The 20,000-nt window shown below is 40.8% G+C and overlaps 2 protein-coding genes and 1 long non-coding RNA gene across 6 annotated transcripts in view; 2 read left to right on the plus strand and 1 right to left on the minus strand.

Annotated features, from left to right (window-relative positions):
• LOC135097431 (cadherin-23-like) overlaps nucleotides 1-20,000 on the minus strand; it is a 42,998-nt gene that overhangs the window by 12,274 nt on the left and 10,724 nt on the right. The gene's annotated exons all lie outside the window — the stretch shown is intronic.
• Nucleotides 1,276-5,529, plus strand: LOC135097399 (uncharacterized). The gene is made up of 3 exons (XR_010265656.1): nucleotides 1,276-2,432; nucleotides 2,844-2,925; nucleotides 4,630-5,529. It is a non-coding gene; the product is annotated as an uncharacterized LOC135097399 (long non-coding RNA).
• On the plus strand, nucleotides 5,717-17,654 carry LOC135097397 (uncharacterized). 3 transcript variants are annotated; one of them, XM_063999246.1, is made up of 6 exons: nucleotides 5,717-5,824; nucleotides 7,870-8,000; nucleotides 10,519-10,675; nucleotides 11,122-11,241; nucleotides 11,461-11,652; nucleotides 17,215-17,653. In XM_063999246.1, the coding sequence occupies exons 3-5, from the start codon at nucleotides 10,564-10,566 to the stop codon at nucleotides 11,463-11,465; spliced, it is 237 nt and encodes a 78-aa protein (XP_063855316.1). In that variant the 5' UTR covers nucleotides 5,717-5,824; nucleotides 7,870-8,000; nucleotides 10,519-10,563; the 3' UTR covers nucleotides 11,466-11,652; nucleotides 17,215-17,653. The 3 variants fall into 3 exon arrangements, 2 of the variants coding, with proteins under 2 accessions (XP_063855316.1, XP_063855315.1); XR_010265653.1 differs by lacking the exon at nucleotides 11,122-11,241 and having other exon boundaries at nucleotides 17,215-17,647; XM_063999245.1 differs by having other exon boundaries at nucleotides 11,122-11,652; nucleotides 17,215-17,654.

Here is a 20,000-nt window from a genome sequence, read left to right on the forward strand (position 1 = left end):
TGACATAGCGCTTAAGATCAATATTGCACTGGAAAATCTCTTTGAAATCACTTGAAAAACAGAATTACCACTTGAAAACACATGACAAACTTAATTAAATGACCGAAAACACTTGAGGAAAATTAATAAACACCTTAAGAGATTTAATTAACACTTGAAAACTAGAATACCACTTGAAAAGACTAACCTAACCTAACCAAACTAACCTAACCTAACCTAACCTAACCTAACCTAACCTAACCAAACTAACCTAACCTAACCAAACTAACCTAACCTAACCTAACCTAACCTAACACTTGAAAACTAGAATACCACTTGAAAACACTAACCTAACCTAACCTAACCTAACCTAACCTAACCTAACCAAACTAACCTAACCTAACCTAACCTAACCTAACCAAACTAACCTAACCTAACCTAACCTAACCTAACCTTTGTGACTTAATTAACACTTGAAAAATACCTTCAAAACTGAAATACTACTTGAAAAACACTGGAAAACACATTTGTGACTTAATTAACCTTTGAAAAACACCTTGAAAACTGGAATACCTTTTCAAAACAGCTGAAAACATCTTTGAGACTTAATTAACACTTGAAAAACACTTGAAAACACCTTTGTGACTTAATTAACATTTGAAAGTTTAATTATCACTTGAAAAAAACACTTGAAATTTTTTAATCATTACCTGGAAAACCTTTGAAACTTAATTATCACTTAGAAAGGAAAAAAGAAACTTGGAAAATTAAATAAAACCACTTGAAAACACTAACAATTATAAAAAAAAAGACCCAGAACTAAAAAAAAATAATAACTACCTGGAATTTATCAGAAAAAAACTCATTATTTCACCTGGAACGACTTTTGCAACCATTTGAGCGCACCTGTCACCCACTTAGCACCACCACCACCACCACCACAAGCCACTGGAACCACCTAGTACCACCTGTAATCCTGGAATCTACACTTTCACCCTGTACTGAAATCTGGAATAACCTGGAATTGTGTTGCAGCATTTAGAAGTGTCTGAGTTGAAACATTTCTTCAATACTCCAACTGTCACTATTAAAATACACTTATAAACACTTAGAACACATCAAAACATACTCAAAACACACTCAAAACTACTCTAAACATCCCAAAACACACTTAAACACACAAAAACATACCAGAACACTTAAATACACCAAAACACACTTAAAACACACTTAAAACACACCAAAATACTCTCAAAACACACCAAAACACACTTAAACACACTCAAAACACACCAAAATACTCTCGAAACACACCAAAACACACTTAAACACACTCAAAACACACCAAAATACTCTCGAAACACACCAAAACACACTTAAACACACTCAAAACACTCCCAAACACACCCAAACACACTCAAAACATTCCCAAACACACTCAAACATACGTAAACACACCCCAAAATACCTCAAAATACCTCAAAAAACATCCCAAATATATCTTCATAAAACACTTGAACACACACATGGCTACCCATCACTAAAACTCAGCCACCCATCTCTTAAACACAAGGATATCCCATTTAAAACACCCATTCCTACACCTCCATTCCTGCCCATTCCAGCTCCAGTCAGCTTTTCCCCTATTCCTGTGCCTTCCAGTCAGTTCTGCCTTATTCCAGCACAATTCCAGTCTCTGCTGTATTCCTGTTAAATTCCAGTCAGTTTTGTTCCATTTCCACCCATTCCTGTTAGATTTTCCTGTATTCCCAATCCATTCCAGTCTTGCTTCCCTTTATTTCCAGTCTGCTTAGCCCAATTCCAGCCCCATCTACCCCAATTCCAGTACCCCCCAATTTCTCCCCATCTCATCCCATCACTGCTACACCCAACTTTAAAACACTGATCCAAACACCCGTTTAACTGCCCTCCCCAACCCTCACACACCCCTCAACACACACACACACACACACAAAGATACCCATAAACACACCTAAAATATTTTAAAACACACAAAAAACACTAGATACACATCTAAACACACCCAAGACAGCTTCAGGCACACTCAAAACACACCAAAATTTATCCAAAACACCACATAACTTACCCAGACACCCCCAGGACCCCCAAACACCCCACCATGCCTCTCTCAATCACCAGTCACCACCACCTCAGCCCCACCATCAACATGTACAGCAAGGAAGGCGCAGGGGACTCGGGCCCTGACAGACACCACACTGGGGACTACCTGGCACCCTTAGCTTCTGTAGATCTGTCCCGTGTCAACACCCCTGGCGGATCACCCTCCCCATGACCCGGCCATCACCCCGCCCTTGAGGACCCCAATTGGGAGCCCCCGGTGGACCAAGGGATGTTGCTGAGGTCACACCTGATTCCGGAATCTTGACACCCCTTCAAGATTCCGAGCCGTTTAATGAAGGGCCGCCCGACAGGTTTGTTTTGGGTGTGTGTGTAGGTTTGTACAGCTCCACTGGGTTGGGGAGTGTTGTTTGGGGAGGTGTGGTGTCAGCTGTTGTGTTCCAGAGAGGCTTGGTTCATGTTTGTGTAGGTTTGGTAAGTGTGTTTTTGCTTTATATATATATATCTTTGGTTTTTATCTTATTGTGTCTTATCTTCTTCTTCTTCTATTTGCCTTTCTTCTTGTTCTTCTTCTTACTCATGTTTTTCTTGTTCTTATTCTTATTATTCTTCTCTTTCTGCCTCCTCCTTCTCCTTCCCCCTTCTTTCTCCTCCTCCTCCTCTGTCTTTTGTTATCCTCCTCCTCCTCCTCCTCCTCCTCCTCCTCCTCCTCCTCCTCCTCCTCCTCCTCCTCCTCCTCCTCCTAACCTCTCTCCTCTTTCCAGGTACTGCCTTGTGTTCCTGACCTTAGTTGTGCATGGAGTCTGAACACTGATGCCTCGGAATATGTTCATCACTGCCAAGAACGTATGTAGAGAGAGAGAGAGAGAGAGAGAGAGAGAGAGAGAGAGAGAGAGAGAGAGAGAGAGAGAGAGAGAAAGAGAAAGAGTTGTATTATCAATCATTCCCTATTCATTCTTTATTTCTTATTTTTGTTATTATTATTTTGTGTATCATTGAAGTGTATGTGTGTGTGTGTGTGAGAGAGAGAGAGAGAGACAGAATATTAAACTAATTTATCTTATATGAATTACATATAAGGGGTGATTACATATTGGGGTGAGGGGGGGTGAGGGACACGTCTGAGTTAGTGTGGGTGTGTTTGGGTGTGTTTGGAGGTGTGTAGTGTTGTCTGGGTGTGTGTGTGTGTGTTTGCGGGTGTGTGGTGGTGTCTGGGTGTGTGTGTGTGTGTGTTTGCGGGTGTGTGGTGGTGTCTGGGTGTGTGTGGGTGTGTTTGCGGGTGTGTGGTGTTGTCTGGGTGTGTGTGGGTGTGTTTGCGGGTGTGTGGTGGTGTCTGGGTGTGTGTGGGTGTGTTTGGGGTTGTTCAGAGGTGTTTGGAAGTGTAAAGGAAATGAAGTTAATAATGACTAAGAAATGAAGGAATTACAGAGAGAGAGAGAGAGAGAGAGAGAGAGAGAGAGAGAGAGAGAGAGAGAGAGAGAGAGAGAGAGAGAGAGAGAGAGATGTTTAGAAGAAGGAAGGAAGGAAGGAAAAGATTGAGAAACAGTAGAAAGAATTAATAAAAATATGAGAGAGAGAGAGAGAGAGAGAGAGAGAGAGAGAGAGAGAGAGAGAGAGAGAGAGAGAGAGAGAGAGAGAGAGAGTTACCTTTAATTACTATGGGGAAAAAGAAAATTAAGTCAGATTTTTAAAGATAATAATTTTTTTTCTTCTTAATTAAGGGTGAACTAATTGTCTTCCTCCTCCTCCTCCTCCTCCTCCTCCTCCTCCTTTTCTTCTTCCTCTTCTTCCTTCTCCTTCTACCTATTCACCAGTCTTTTCTCAAGGGTGTAATTGCAGAAATGTTGTTAATCTGTCACTGGAACCATAAAAACATCCTTGAAAATCTCTGTTAGTTCAATGAGAGCCTTTTAAAAGAGTGTTTCTCCTGTTAATAATATAGAAATGTTATTAATCTGTCTCTAGAACCTTAAAAACCCCCTTGAAAACCTGCATCACTTCAATTACAGCCTTTGGAAAGTAGTGGAGGTTCTCAAGAGTGTTTCTCCTGTTAATAATATAGAAATGTTATTAATCTGTCACTAGAACCTTAAAAACACCTTTGAAAACCTGCATCACTTCAATTACAGCCTTTGGAAAGTAGTGGAGGTTCTCAAAAGTGTTTCTCCTGTTAATAATATAGAAATGTTATTAATCTGTCACTAGAACCTTAAAAACCCCCTTGAAAACCTCCACCACTTCAACTAGAGAGAGAGAGAGAGAGAGAGAGAGAGAGAGAGAGAGAGAGAGAGAGAGAGAGAGAGAGAGAGAGATTCTAACTTAAACTTTGCACTAATAATAACCTAGATTAAAAACACACGTCTACTTTGATGATTGCAGAGGAAGACAGGAGGAGGAAGAGGAGGAAGAGGAGGAGGAGGAGGAGGAGGATAAATAATTTAGTTACTATCTGTTTTTTTTCTTTATCTCTTCCTTATCTTCTCTCCTCCTCCTCCTCCTCCTCCTCATCACCATCACCATTCCTGCTAACCCATTCCCCTCCCATTACAGTTGCCATTGGGATCTTCCAGAACACAGTGTATGGGACAGCTGCCCATCTCCCATTTAGCTACATGGTGGCGGTGGTGCTGGACTCGGTAAGTGATGGGTGATGGGGAAGAAATGGGTGAAGAAATGGGTGACAGGGAGAAAATAATGTTTTTTTGTTTATTTATTTATTTTTTTTTGATGGGTAAGGAATGGGTGGTGGAGAAAATAGCGTTTTATTTATTTATTCATTTATTTATCTTCTTCCTGACTTCTTCTCCACTCAAGTAAACTATATCATGTCCCACCAATTCTCTCTCTCTCTCTCTCTCTCTCTCTCTCTCTCTCTTGAAGTTTTCTATTATTTTCTCTCAAATTAAAGAGGGGTGGTGGAGTTTGACCTCTCTATACCTCACCTGCCTATCACTGAAACTTTTGAATGGAGTTTACTTTAGGAGATACTAGCAGGTTAGGTGGTCACAGATATACCTCTCCTAGCTGAATTTACCGAGTAATTGAAATAACTATGATTTCAGTTTGGTCTCCCACACACACACAGACAAAATTAAGTCTTTAAAAATACGATATAATTGCTAATATCTTGTGTGGAGTAGGTAATGTAGGCTTCACACATAAACAAACTTGAGTCTTTAGAGAATAAGTTATAATTCCTAATATCTTGTGTGGGAAAATGTTTTGGATTCATTTTAATTAAGTCATCCTCACCCATAAAACAAAGTTGAGTTAGAGGATATGATAAACAGATTACATCAAGCATTTATCAGACTGAAATGTGTTAGGCTTCAATACTGTAAAATGTTTTGGGACCGTAAGTAAAGCAGATATGTAAAGCCAGGAGTGTTCTAGAGCAAACAGTTTTTATCTTAAGTACAGCCACTGGGATTATTTGTGTGTAATGAAGATTTGTAGACCAAGAAATTCCCCCATCCACCCAAATAAAAAAAAAAAATTATATAATTGGATTGGTTCATCATTAACACTGTCACTAAGGCATTACAAAATAAGAAAATGAGAAATTAATAATGGGAAAAATACGAAAAAAGGCCAGAGATAAATGCTAACATAACCATAACAAAGAAAACATTTAAGCCCGCGGTCTCTTCCCCTTGTAAGTCACGTAGCGCAGGGTCAAGAATGGCTTGGCTTCAAAATGTGGCTTTTTTTTCCTGCTCCCTCCTTCAGCTGCACTTTTCCCGCGGTGAGTAGAAAGATTAAGGTTAAAGGAATGTACAGATGCCTCGGTGTGCACTTAAATAGAGGAATTGTGCAAATACAGAATAGATATTTGTTTCCATTTGGGATTCTGTTGGTTTCTTGAGATTAATGAAGTTTTTGGTAGGAATTTCTCACTATAAGTAGCATATCCCATCAATGCAAGCTCATGAAAGACTGTCTACATTTAAAACCTTAATTTCTTAATAACAGGCTGGTGTGACTTGTATAAGGTTATTAATTTGATACTGCATGGCAAGATGTGTAGCAATGGGTGATCTTTAACCCTTTCACTGTGACACAAAGCAATTAGCAGTGCCAGAAGCAATGTGTGGAGTCCTTATAAGCATAACTAACAGAAATTAATAACTGGGAACCCATTTTGACTAAGCCATAAGCCCAGTCATCCTGGGACCACATTCCTTCATGAGTGGCACCAGGTTAGGTGGTGGTAGTGGTGGTTAGGTTAGGTTAATGACTCCCTTGGGTGTGTGTGTGTGTGTGTGTGTGTGTGTGTGTGTGTGTGTGTGTGTGTGTGTGTGTGTGTGTGTGTGTGTGTTATATATGCTTGTTTTTTTTTTATTTTTTTTTTTCTTTTTTTTTTAGGGTGTGGTATAAAATTTCAGTTTAACAAAGTACATGCAATGTTGCTTTTTGTGTTCCTGTGCCCCAGTCAAGCTTGAGTAGCTGGCTTGAGAGAGAGAGATGAACCACTTTTCACATTCCTTGTCTAAGAATGTCTAAGAATTGTCTAAGAATGAGAATTAGAATATTATGAAAACAGGGCTTTGCTGAGGTCATTAACCTAAGCTAAACTACCTTCATTAACCTCCTTCATTAACCTAATTTAACCAAAAATGACCTAGCCTAAAAAGTACTAATTTGCAAGTATTCACTAAATTAACTTGTACCGGGAAGGTCTCGTGTCTCGGGTCACGTCAAAGGAACACTTCAAGGGAATATTCATGAGGTGTGTGTGTGTGTGTGTGTGTGTGTGTGTGTGTGTGTGTGTGTGTGTGTGTGTGTGTGTGTGTGTGTAATAATAATAATAATAATAATAATAATAATAATAAAGGGTTTATTCTTTAGGCAGTCAACAAACTGAAAATGTACATTGGTGGTGGGGAAATACTTGACATTAATCCTAAAGGTAAGTCAAATGTAGAAGAGACTATTGATTGATGGCTCACACCATGGTGGGAATCGCACTGAGTCTGTACCGGTCCTTACGTGGCACCTTTAGGGGCGTTATCTTATTGTGGTGTCTGGTGGCACGAGTAGGCCGAGGAGCGTCAGGCGGCAGCATGTTTCTGAGACGTGTGTGTGTGTGTGTGTGTGTGTGTGTGTGTGTGTGTGTGTGTGTGTGTGTGTGTGTGTGTGTGTGTGTGAGAGAGAGAGAGTGAGAGAGAGAGAGTGTTGTTTTGTTGTTATGTGAGGTGAGTGTAGGTAGGTTAATGCAGACTGTATATTGAGATATTTCAAGGCAGCTGTGTTATTAATATGCATTGAATACACATTGACACATTGATATGGTGTTATTTGGGAGGGACTAAAGGGCATTTTAATATAATTTTAATGTTAATTTATGGGTGCAGCTAACTAAGGTTTTGTACGTTGGAGAGTGTCGGGCTGCATTCATATCCTGTGTGGTGCCTCACCTTGCATTGTACTCATATTCATTCCAGACAAATAGCCAACCTTTGAACAAGAAATAACTGGTTCAAGCTTGAAAAATTTAGGTTTAGGAAGGAGATAGGAAAAAATTGGTTCTCAAATAGAGTGGTAGATGAGTGGAACGGACTCAGTAATCATGTAGTTAGTGGTAGGACACTAGAGAGCTTTAAGAGAAGATTAGACAAGTTTATGGATGGGGATAGCAGATGGAAATAGGTAAGAGTGTTTCATACAGGGACTGCCACGTGTAAGCCTGCTCGCTTCTTGCAGCTTCCCTTATTTCTTATGTTCTTATGTTCTTATGTGATTGTATGGATGGCATATGAATTATTTAATGATCATCAATGTGATTTTCAGACACACTTCAGTCACAAGATGAATGCAGTCAGCTACAGCATGACATAGACAAGCTATAGACAGTTGAGAGAGGAAGAAGTCAGTGGCACCCTCACCTCAGACAAGACAAAGCTAACAATTGATAATGAAAGGTGACATTATTCTCTTTAAAGGACTCTATTATTATTGTACCCATGAAAGCTGTTCTATTTTTTATTTATTTCTCTGTATTATAAGTATTTTGTATGTAAACTCCGATCACAATCTCATATCTTTATCTTGTCCTATCACTCCAATCCCTCCTCAGGATCCCCCTAAGTGAAGGTGCCTCTGGCGTTTTGCCTCTGCTAGTTGGGGGGACCTGAGGAGGTATTTTGCTGATTTTCCTTGGAATGACTACTGCTTCCATGTCAGAGAGCCGTCTTTGTGTGGTGAGCGCATAACAGAGGTGATAGTGTCTGGCATGGAGGCGTACATTCCTCACTCTTTTTCTTGCCCTAAACCTTCTAAACCTTGGTTTAACACAGCTTGTTCTCGTGCTATACATGATAGAGAGGTGGCCCACAAAAGGTACTTAAGCCTTCCATCACCAGAATCTCATGCACTTTATATTTCTGCCCAGAACCATGCCAAGTCTGTTCTCCAACTAGCCAAAAACTCCTTCATTAACAGAAAATGTCAAAACCTTTCAAGATCTAACTCCCCTCGTGATTTCTGGCATCTAGCCAAAAATATCTCCAATAACTTTGCTTCTTCTTCTTTCCCTCCTCTATTTCAACCAGATGGCACCACTGCTATCACATCTATTTCTAAAGCTGAACTCTTTGCTCAAACCTTTGCTAAAAACTCTACCTTGGAGGATTCTGGGCTTGTTCCTCCCTCTCCTCCACCCTCTGACTACTTCATGCCACCTATTAAAATTCTTTGCAATGATGTCTTCCATGCCCTCGCTGGCCTAAACCCTCGGAAGGCTTATGGACCTGATGGGGTCCCTCCTATTGTTCTCCGAAACTGTGCCTCCGTGCTTGCACCTTGCCTAGTCAAACTCTTTCAGCTGTGTCTGTCAACATCTACCTTTCCTTCTTGCTGGAAGTTTGCCTACATTCAACCTGTTCCTAAAAAGGGTGACCGTTCTAATCCCTCAAACTACCGTCCTATTGCTTTAATTTCCTGCCTATCTAAAGTTTTTGAATCTATCCTCAACAGGGAGATTCTTAAACATCTATCACTTCACAACCTTCTATCTGATCACCAGTATGGGTTCCGTCAAGGCCGCTCTACTGGTGATCTTCTGGCTTTCCTTACTGAGTCTTGGTCATCCTCTTTTAGAGATTTTGGTGAAACTTTTCCTGTTGCCTTGGACATATCAAAAGCTTTTGATAGAGTCTGGCACAAAGCTTTGATCTCCAAACTACCCTCCTACGGTTTCTATCCTTCTCTCTGTAACTTCATCTCAAGTTTCCTTTCTGACCGTTCTATTGCTGCTGTGGTAGACAGTCACTGTTCTTCTCCTAAATCTATTAACAGTGGTGTTCCTCAGCGTTCTGTCACCCACTCTCTTCTTATTATTCATTAATGATCTTCTAAACCAAACTTCTTGTCTTATCCACTCCTACGCTGATGATACCACCCTGCACTTTTCCACGTCTTTTCATAGACTTGCAACCCTTCAGGAGGTAAACATATCACGCAGGGAAGCCACAGAACGCCTGACTTCTGATCTTTCCAAAATTTCTGATTGGGGCAGAGCAAACTTGGTATTGTTCAGTGCCTCAAAAACTCAATTCCTCCATCTATCAACTCGACACAACCTTCCAGACAACTATCCCCTCTTCTTCAATGACACTCAACTGTCCCCTCTTCTACACTGAATATCCTTGGTCTGTCCTTTACTTATAATCTGAACTGGAAACTTCACATCTCATCTCTAGCTAAAACAGCTTCTATGAAGTTAGGTGGTCTGAGACGTCTCCTCCAGTTTTTCTAACCCCCCCAGCTGCTAACTCTGTACAAGGGCCTTATCCGTCCATGTATGGAGTATGCTTCACATGTCTGGGGGGGTTTCACACATACTGCTCTTCTAGACAGGGTGGAATCAAAAGCTTTTCATCTCATCAACTCCTCTCCTCTAACTGACTGTCTTCAGCCTCTCTCTCACCGCCGTAATGTTGCATATCTAGCTGTCTTTTACTGCTATTTTCATAGTAGTAGTAGTAGTAGTAGTAGTAGTAGTAGTAGTAGTAGTAGTAGTAGTAGTAGCTCTGGGAAGATGCCAGGCAGGAATGGGAGAGGGCCTAAAGAGGAGAGGTGGTGCTTGCTTTCCTGGAACACAAACAGCTGGAGTGAGGGAAAGTGGAGGGATTGTGGTGTCCTTCCTACATAAAAAAAAAAAAAAAAAAAGGTTGACACAAATGTAAAAATATTAATAATGCATACATGTACTAAGGCTGTTTTCCACAAAAATGGTAATGATAAAAAAAATAGTAATAATAAAAATGATGGTAATACAGTCATCTCTCATTATTCACGGCTTCAGTGTCCACACTTTCACTTTTACATGGATTGCTGCTGACCACAGATTCAAATAACTCCTTTTTTTCTTTCTGAGTTAAGTGATAAAATGTTTGTAAGCATGTACATGTTGTTAAGGGAGGCTGTAATACTTTGCAGCGGTGCCAGAGAAGCGATGCCTTCACCCACGCTGTGTTCACCACGATGGAGGAGTGCCCACACTTCCAGGACCTTACTGTTAAGAGGTTCCTGAAGACCCTACTTGAGCACAACCGCCGAGACATTCTCTCCAAGCCGGAGAAGTTTGTGCGCCTGAGTGAGTCGCTTCAGTGTCTTGGCGAACATAACAACATGAGAACATGAGGGGAGCTGCAAGGAGCCATCAGGCCTGCACATGGCACTTCCTCAATTGAATGTGTCTACCTATTTCTACTTATCCCTATCCCTAGATTTGTGTATCTTCTTTTAAAATCTCCCTAGTGACTCAGCACTAACAACCTGATTACTGAGTCTGTTCTTTTCATCCACCACTCTTTGAGAATTAGTTCCTTGCACTCTGCTGCTTTGACTGGCCACTACTGCACGAGCCTGTCTTGACTCCCTGACATCTCAGTCACTTGATTCAAATGTCTGATTAATTAGTTATAATAAATCAATTGGAAGTTTGTTTGGATAAGAGACTGTGGGCCTGTGTAGCCATGGAAGATATTGACTATTGAAATCTTGAGAACACTGTGTTGAAATCTGTCACATTATTCACAGAGCCAGGGAGTGATGCTGTTAAGACCTTCACTCTGTCTATCCAGAGGGATCCGCAGGTGCTGGTGGTGGAATCTTGCTTGGACAGTGTGCCTGTAACACACAGGCACATTTCTCCAAAAGGTGACACATTATCTTTCAGAATGGCTTCACTCCTGCAAAACAACTGTGTACTTTTCTCTCACAAATCCACACACAGCAGGAACATTTTCCTAAGAGGATGCTGTTCTTATGTGTTGCAGTGCTGTGTCTCTCACTTTCAACAAGCTCTAGTGGAAGTTAAGGGGAGTTTCAATAGTGTTTTTATGATTTGAATGACTGAACATTGGTGACATTCCTCAGGTTGACGCTGTGCTGCCGGTACTGTCGCCTCAGCTTCTGCGTCAGATTCAGAACAGAGACTTCAGCAGAGAGAGTGAGTGGGAGAAACGCTACAACCGCTTTGCCCACTCGATGATGCTAGACCAGCATGTGGAGTACGGGAGCAAGAATGGGTTCTGCCGTGCCGTTTGTCCTGCCAGATTCCCGGAGGAGGTTGGTGATGCCTCCACTTGCATGTCTTTTCTGTATTTTGTATAGACCTGTTTGTATTTTACAGGATTAAGTCAAATTCTGTTTGGATGTATGTGACCAGCTGTGCTGTGTCTGACTGTCCTTTTCCACTAGGGACTGATGGGGCTAAGAGTGTGAATGATGTCTGTGTGTGTGTGTGTGTGTGTGTGTGTGTGTGTGTGTGTGTGTGTGTGTGGGATTGCCAGCTTTTTTTTTTTTTTTTTTTTTTTTTTTTTTTTTTTTTTTTTTTTTTTTAATGTATGAGTGACACTGGCCAAGGGCAACAAAAATCTTATAAAAAAATGCCCACTGAAATGGCAGTCCCATAAAAGGGTCAAAGCTGTGGTCAAAAATTGATGGATAAGTGTCTTGAAACCTCCCTCTTGAAGGAATTCAAGTCATAGGAAGGTGGAAATACAGAAGCAGGCAGGGAGTTCCAGAGTTTACCAGAGAAAGGGATGAATGATTGAGAATACTGGTTAACTCTTGCATTAGAGAGGTGGACAGAATAGGGGTGAGAGAAAAAAGAAAGTCTTGTGCAGCGAGGCCGTGGAAGGAGGGGAGGCATGCAGTTAGCAAGATCAGAAGAGCAGTTAGCATGAAAATAGCGGGAGAAGACAGCTAGATATGCAACATTGCGGCGGTGAGAGAGAGGCTGAAGACAGTCAGTTAGAGGAGAGGAGTTGATGAGACGAAAAGCTTTTGATTCCACCCTGTCTAGAAGAGCAGTATGAGTGGAACCCCCCAGACATGTGAAGCATACTCCATACATGGACGGATAAGGCCCTTGTACAGAGTTAGCAGCTGGGGGGGTGAGAAAACTTTCGGAGACGTCTCAGAACACCTAACTTCATAGATGCTGTTTTAGCTAGAGATGAGATGTGAAGTTTCCAGTTCAGATTATAAGTAAAGGACAGACTGAGGATGTTCAGTGTAGAAGAGGGGGACAGTTGAGTGTCATTGAAGAAGAGGGGATAGTTGTCTGGAAGGTTGTGTCGAGTTAATAGATGGAGGAATTGAGTTTTTGAGGCATTGAACAATACCAAGTTTTCTCTGCCCCAATCAGAAATTTTAGAAAGATCAGAAGTCAGGTGTTCTGTGGCTTCCCTGCGTGATATGTTTACCTCCTGAAGGGTTGGACGTCTATGAAAAGACGTGGAAAAGTGCAGGGTGGTATCATCAGCGTAGGAGTGAATAGGACAAGAAGTTTGGACCTAGTTGTGGTTTATAGGAGTGGAGTAATCTCATGGTATCCCATCTCTATATGTGTCCAGTTTGGCCTTAAAAATATGGACTGCTACAGCATTGACGTCTTGCTGAAATCATTACATTTGTTCACACTTCTGAGGAAAACTTTACTCCTTGATGTCTCTTCTACAGTTAACTTTCTTCAGCTTCTTACTGTGTCCCCATGTACTCTGTATATCTAAAGTTATTAAACATTCTTTTTCCACATTTTCCATACCATTTATCATTCTATACATGTTTATTAAATTCTCTCTCTCTCTCTCTCTCTCTCTCTCTCTCTCTCTCTCTCTCTCTCTCTCTCTCTCTCTCTCTCTCTCTCTCTCTCTCTCTCTCTCTCTCTCTCTCTCTCTCTCTCTGTGCTTCTGTTTTTCCACCTTCCTATGACTTGAATTCTTTGAAAGGTGAGGTTTCAAGACACTTATCCTCCAATTTTTGACTCTTCCCTTTTGCAGAGATCTCCATTCTTGGAGATTTAAATGTTCATCACCAGCTTTGGCTTTCCTCTCCCTTCACAGACCATGCTGGTGAACTAGCCTACAACTTTGCTGTCCTCCATGACCTAGAGCAATTGGTGCAACACCCTACTCTTATTCCTGACAGTCTTGGAGATACACCCAACATTCTTGACCTTTTCCTGACCTCTAATCCTTCTGCTTATGCTGTCACCCTTTCTTCTCTGTTGGGCTCCTCCGATCACAATCTCATATCTTTATCTTGTCCTATCACTTCAATCCCTCCTCAGGACCCCCCTAAGTGAAGGTGCCTCTGGTGTTTTGCCTCTGCTAGTTGGGGGACCTGAGGAGGTATTTTGCTGATTTTCCTAGGAATGACCACTGCTTCCGTGTCAGAGAGCCGTCTTTGTGTGCTGAGCGCATAACAGAGGTGATAGTGTCTGGCATGGAGGCGTACATTCCTCACTCTTTTTCTCGTCCTAAACCTTCCAGATCTTTGTTTAACACAGCTTGTTCTCGTGCTATACATGATAGAGAGGTGGCCCACAAAAGGTACTTAAGCCTTCCATCACCAGAATCTCATGCACTTTATATTTCTGGCCGGAACCATGCTAAGTCTGTTCTCCAACTAGCCAAAAACTCCTTCATTAACAGAAAATGTCAAAACCTTTCAAGATCTAACTCCCCTCATGATTTCTGGCATCTAGCCAAAAATATCTCCAATAACTTTGCTTCTTCTTCTTTCCCTCCTCTATTTCAACCAGATGGCACCACTGCTATCACATCTATTTCTAAAGCTGAACTCTTTGCTCAAACCTTTGCTAAAAACTCTACCTTGGAGGATTCTGGGCTTGTTCCTCCCTCTCCTCCACCCTCTGACTACTTCATGCCACCTATTAAAATTCTTTGCAATGATGTTTTCCATGCCCTCGCTGGCCTAAACCCTCGGAAGGCTTATGGACCTGATTGGGTCCCTCCTATTGTTCTCCGAAACTGTGCCTCCATGCTTGCACCTTGCCTAGTCAAACTCTTTCAGCTCTGTCTGTCAACATCTACCTTTCCTTCTTGCTGGAAGTTTGCCTACATTCAACCTGTTCCTAAAAAGGGTTACCGTTCTAATCCCTCAAACTACTGTCCTATTGCTTTAATTTCCTGCCTATCTAAAGTTTTTGAATCTATCCTCAACAGGAAGATTCTTAAACGTCTATCACTTCACAACCTTCTATCTGATCGCCAGTATGGGTTCCATCAAGGCCGCTCTACTGGTGATCTTCTGGCTTTCCTTACTGAGTCTTGGTCATCCTCTTTTAGAGATTTTGGTGAAACTTTTGCTGTTGCCTTGGACATATCAAAAGCTTTTGATAGAGTCTGGCACAAAGCTTTGATCTCCAAACTACCCTCCTACGGTTTTTATCCTTCTCTCTGTAACTTCATCTCAAGTTTCCTTTCTGACCGTTCTATTGCTGCTGTGGTAGACGGTCACTGTTTTTCTCCTAAATCTATTAACAGTGGCGTTCCTCAGGATTCTGTCTTGTCACCCACTCTCTTCTTATTATTCATTAATGATTTTCTAAACCAAACTTCTTGTCCTATCCACTCCTACGCTGATGATACCACCCTGCACTTTTCCACGTCTTTTCATAGACGTGCAACCCTTCAGGAGGTAAACATATCATGCAGGAAAGCCACAGAACGCCTGACTTTTAATATCCAACTAAGCCTTGAATCCATGTATACTTTATGCATTTACCGTCTCCTCATCCAGACTATTCCATACATCAATAGTTCTATATGAGAAATTATATTGTGACATCTCTTCTACAAGCACTCCTCCTCAGCCTCTTCCCGTGTCCTCTAGTGTCCCGTGTATCCCAGACCATTAAACCGCTTCGGTCCACCTCCTCTGCTCCCTCACATGCTATATATATGGCAATCAAGTCTCCCCTTTCTCTCCTCTTTTCCAACATTGGTAGACGTATTCTTGCCAGTCTCTCTTCATATGACAAGCCCCTTATACTTGGTACCATCTTCATAGCTGCTCTCTGAACTCTCGAACTTCCTTATATCCTTTTTCTTGTATGGCGACCACACTACTGCTGTATATTCTAGTCTAGGTCTTATCAGTGACACAATTCAGCCGGATCCTCACACACTTCACCATTCACCTTCAATCTGCTTATTCCTTCTTTATTTTTCATTTTGCTGTTCACATATCTGAAGAATAGTTTTGGTTCCTCTTTGCATTTGTCCATTACATCTTTCTCATAATTTTTCCTTTCTTCTCTAATAACCCTTACATATTCCTCACAGGAGGAGGCAGTAGACACCTGCCGAAACGATAATTACTCCCAGTGAGGTCTAAAGCACTGTTCAGGGGATGCTGAGAACTTATCATTAAACCCAAACCTTTGCTATAAAACTATACCTTAGTCGATTCTGGGCTTGTTCCTCCCTCTCCTCCACCCTCTGAATACTTCATGCTACCTGTTAAAATTCTTTGCAATGATGTTTTCCATGCCCTTGCTGGCCTAAACCCTCGGAAGGCTTATGGACCTGATGGGGTCCCTCTTGTTGTTCTCCGAAACTGTGCCTCCGTGCTTGCACCTTGCCTAGTCAGACTCTTTCAGCTGTGTCTGTCAACATCTACCTTTCCTTCTTGCTGGAAGTTTGCCTACATTCAGCCTGTTCCTAAAAAGGGTGACCGTTCTAATCCCTCAAACTACCGTCCTATTGCCTAAATTTCCTGCCTATCTAAAGTTTTTGAATCTATCCTCAACAGGAAGATTCTTAAACATCTATCACTTCACAACCTTCTATCTGATCGCCAGTATGGGTTCCATCAAGGCCGCTCTACTGGTGATCTTCTGGCTTTCCTTACTGAGTCTTGGTCATCCTCTTTTAGAGATTTTGGTGAAACTTTTGCTGTTGCCTTGGACATATCAAAAGCTTTTGATAGAGTCTGGCACAAAGCTTTGATCTCCAAACTACCCTCCTACGGTTTCTATCCTTCTCTCTGTAACTTCATCTCAAGTTTCCTTTCTGACCGTTCTATTGCTGCTGTGGTAGACAGTCACTGTTCTTCTCCTAAATCTATTAACAGTGGTGTTCTTCAGCGTTCTGTCACCCACTCTCTTCTTATTATTCATTAATGATCTTCTAAACCAAACTTCTTGTCTTATCCACTCCTACGCTGATGATACCACCCTGCACTTTTCCACGTCTTTTCATAGACGTGCAATCCTTCAGGAGGTAAACATATCACGCAGGGAAGCCACAGAACGCCTGACTTCTGATCTTTCCAAAATTTCTGATTGTGGCAGAGCAAACTTGGTATTGTTCAATGCCTCAAAAACTCAATTCCTCCATCTATCAACTCGACACAACCTTCCAGACAACTATCCCCTCTTCTTCAATGACACTCAACTGTCCCCTCTTCTACACTGAACATCCTTGGTCTGTCCTTTACTTATAATCTGAACTGGAAACTTCACATCTCATCTCTAGCTAAAACAGCTTCTATGAAGTTAGGTGGTCTGAGACGTCTCCGCCAATTTTTCTCACCCCCCCAGCTGCTAACTCTGTACAAGGGCCTTATCCGTCCATGTATGGAGTATGCTTCACATGTCTGGGGGGGTTCCACTCATACTGCTCTTCTAGACAGGGTGGAATCAAAAGCTTTTCGTCTCATCAACTCCTCTCCTCTAACTGACTGTCTTCAGCCTCTCTCTCACCGCCGCAATGTTGCATATCTAGCTGTCTTCTACTTTTTCTTCTTTTATTAATCCCCCTCCTCCTCCTCCTAATAACCCATACCACACACAATAACCGAGCCTTTTACTTTCAGACCAGCAGCAGCAGCAGCAGCAGCAGCAGCACACAAGAGGTGTTTTCTGTATGATGATGATAATGGAAAAAGCATGTTATAAGCAGGGCAACGTAATGAAATTCAGTGAATGGACGTGTGTGCGTGGCTGCAATCACTATGAAATTAAGTTGAAAATAAGAAATATATTACTTTACAGAAAGGAATGCTTAGAGTGAATGAAAATTACTGTAATGAATGAATGGAAATAAAGTTGTGAGTCATTAAATGATTAGGAAAAGAAGCTGTGAATAGGTACATTACTGTTATTACTGAAAGGAAGAATATTTGTAGGATATGTCATGTATATTATCAAAGTGTTTTCATTCTTACTTTCTTCTTTCTCTTTCATCTTTTCTTAGTATATTTAAGTGAATTTCTCTCTCTCTCTCTCTCTCTCTCGCTCTCGCTCTCTCTCTCTCTCTCCCTCTTCTCTCCTCTCTCTCTCTCTCTCTCTCTCTCTCTCCAGCCATCTCTTCTCTCTCCTTCCATCTTTTTCTTAGTATATTTAAGTGAATTTCTCAGATCTCTCTCTCTCTCTCTCTCTCTCTCTCTCTCTCTCTCTCTCTCTCTCTCTCTCTCTCCTCTCTCTCTCTCTCTCTCGTCTCTCCTCTCTCTCTTTCTTTCTTTCTTTCTTTCTTTCTTTCTTTCTTTTCTTTCTTTCTTTCTTTCTTTTCTTTCTTTTCTTTCTTTCTCTCTCTCTCTCTCTCTCTCTCTCTCTCTCTCTCTCTCTCTCTCTCTCTCTCTCTCTCCAGCCATCTCTTCTCTCTCCTTCCATCTTTTTCTTAGTATATTTAAGTGAATTTCTCAGATCTCTCTCTCTCTCTCTCTCTTTCCTCTTTCTTTCTTTCTTTCTTTCTTTCTTTCTTTCTTCTTTCTTTTTCTTTCTTTCTTTCTTTCTTTCTTTCTTTCTTTCTTTTCTTTCTTTCTTTCTTTCTTTCTTTCTTCTTTCTCTCTCTCTCTCTCTCTCTCTCTCTCTCTCTCTCTCATCTCTCTCTCTCATCTCTCTCTCTCTCTCTCCAGCAGTCAGTAGTCAGTGAGGAGGTAGTAGCAAGTAGTGTTCAAGTAGCCTTAGTAATAGAATAGTTTGGCTTGCATGGCAGTGGTTAAAACATCTACCCTCTCACATTGTTGGGGTGAGACCACTTGCTTCATATGAGCCAAATGGGGTGACTCCTCCCCTCCCCACCCCTCCCTGTCAATCTGTGGGTGAGTGTTGCCCATGCACCTTTAAGGAGATCAAATTTGAGAGGTACATTTTGCTTATTCCTTCTGATTATGCAGGATTCAACCATTAATTTCATCTCTATAAAACTCTATGGGTTTCACTTGCCATAGACTTGTGGGATGAAACAAGGGAGAGCATTTTGCAGTCTCTCTTTTTTTCATCTGTGTTACAGTCCTATGGGTTTCACCTGCCCAGGTTGGTGGTGGTGGGGTGGGGTGGGGTGGGGGAGTTCTAATACTCTGAGGGGCGCCCTGCTGTAGGTTGTCAAAAGAAAAATTTATTATTATTATTTTTTTTTATTGATTTTGTTATTGTTCTCAAGTTCTCAGTATTATTAAAACCAGCACTAAACATCTTATTTTACAGATCAATCAATCAATACTATTTCCAATAAATATTTACTAAATGTTATTATAGTTTTATTAAACACTCAAACTACATTAATGATGAGATGAGTAGAGAGATTTTGTTTTGGGGTGAGGGAAAAATTGTGCTTTTGTGATTTAGAAGGAAGCATAAATTGTGTGTTTTGTTGAGTTAAAGGGTAATTTTAGTAACTTGAGAAGACAAAGGAAGAAATTGTGTTTGTGATTTGTAATAAACACAGGATGAGGCAGAAATGTGTGTGTGTGTGTGTGTGTGTGTGTGTAAAAATACATTTAAATGACATAACAGTAATGAAACCCAACTCATTGAATAGAATACCATAAGCCATTATTAATTGCAATCAATTTTCTTACTAAATTTACAAGTAGATCATTAAAGTTTAAAACACAAGTAAATTAACTTAACCCATCTATTAATAACACCATTAGACTACTAAAAGCAGTGGCATATTAAAAATCACACACACACACGCACAAATTTGTAATACTAAGTTATAATTCCTCAAATACCGGTATTAATTACAGTAATTTTTTCTTTATTACATCATTACAATATAAATGTGATGATTCTGGTAAAGTAAGTGAGGAGAGAAGAAATTCAAGGAAAACTGGAGCTCTTCATTGCACTCCTTAGTAAGTGACCTTCCTCTCGGACTCTCTGTCACTAAGTCCTATACATCTTAAGGAGAAAAGTGACCTCTCTCAACATCTGGCCTCACCTGAAATAAGAGGTTAGTTTTTTAATCACCAGTACTACTACTACTACTACTATTACTGCCCTTAAATTACCCCATAATAAACACAAGAACAGAGGAGAAGGAGGAAGAAAGGGAAGCCACTGTTATTTATATATTAATTCACACCACAAAAAAAAATTGGGATAAAAACACATTAATTTTAGATAAAACAAGATAAAATATGAATACAATATAAAGGAAAGATAGAAAACCCATATTAATTAGGTCAGAGATATAAGGATCAAATCATCCCCACAGTATATAAAAAAAAAAATTATTCACATGACAAATCAGATTAGTACAGTAATTCTACCCAGGGATTAAATACACCCAAAAGTAGATAGATAACTTAGCATACACCCCAGTTAATTATACTCACAGGATTACAGATTCAGTAGAAAAAAAATGTATAGTTAA

Source organism: Scylla paramamosain, unplaced genomic scaffold (genome assembly GCF_035594125.1).
Source record: "Scylla paramamosain isolate STU-SP2022 unplaced genomic scaffold, ASM3559412v1 Contig19, whole genome shotgun sequence".
NCBI lineage: Eukaryota > Metazoa > Arthropoda > Malacostraca > Decapoda > Portunidae > Scylla > Scylla paramamosain.

Coding starts and splice junctions, on each gene's coding strand:
- LOC135097397 (XM_063999245.1), top strand. CDS start 10,564: ATGGAGGAGTGCCCACACTTCCAGGACCTTACTGTTAAGAGGTTCCTG. Junction 10,676..11,121: donor GGAGAAGTTTGTGCGCCTGA/GTGAGTCGCTTC, acceptor CATTATTCACAG/AGCCAGGGAGTGATGCTGTT.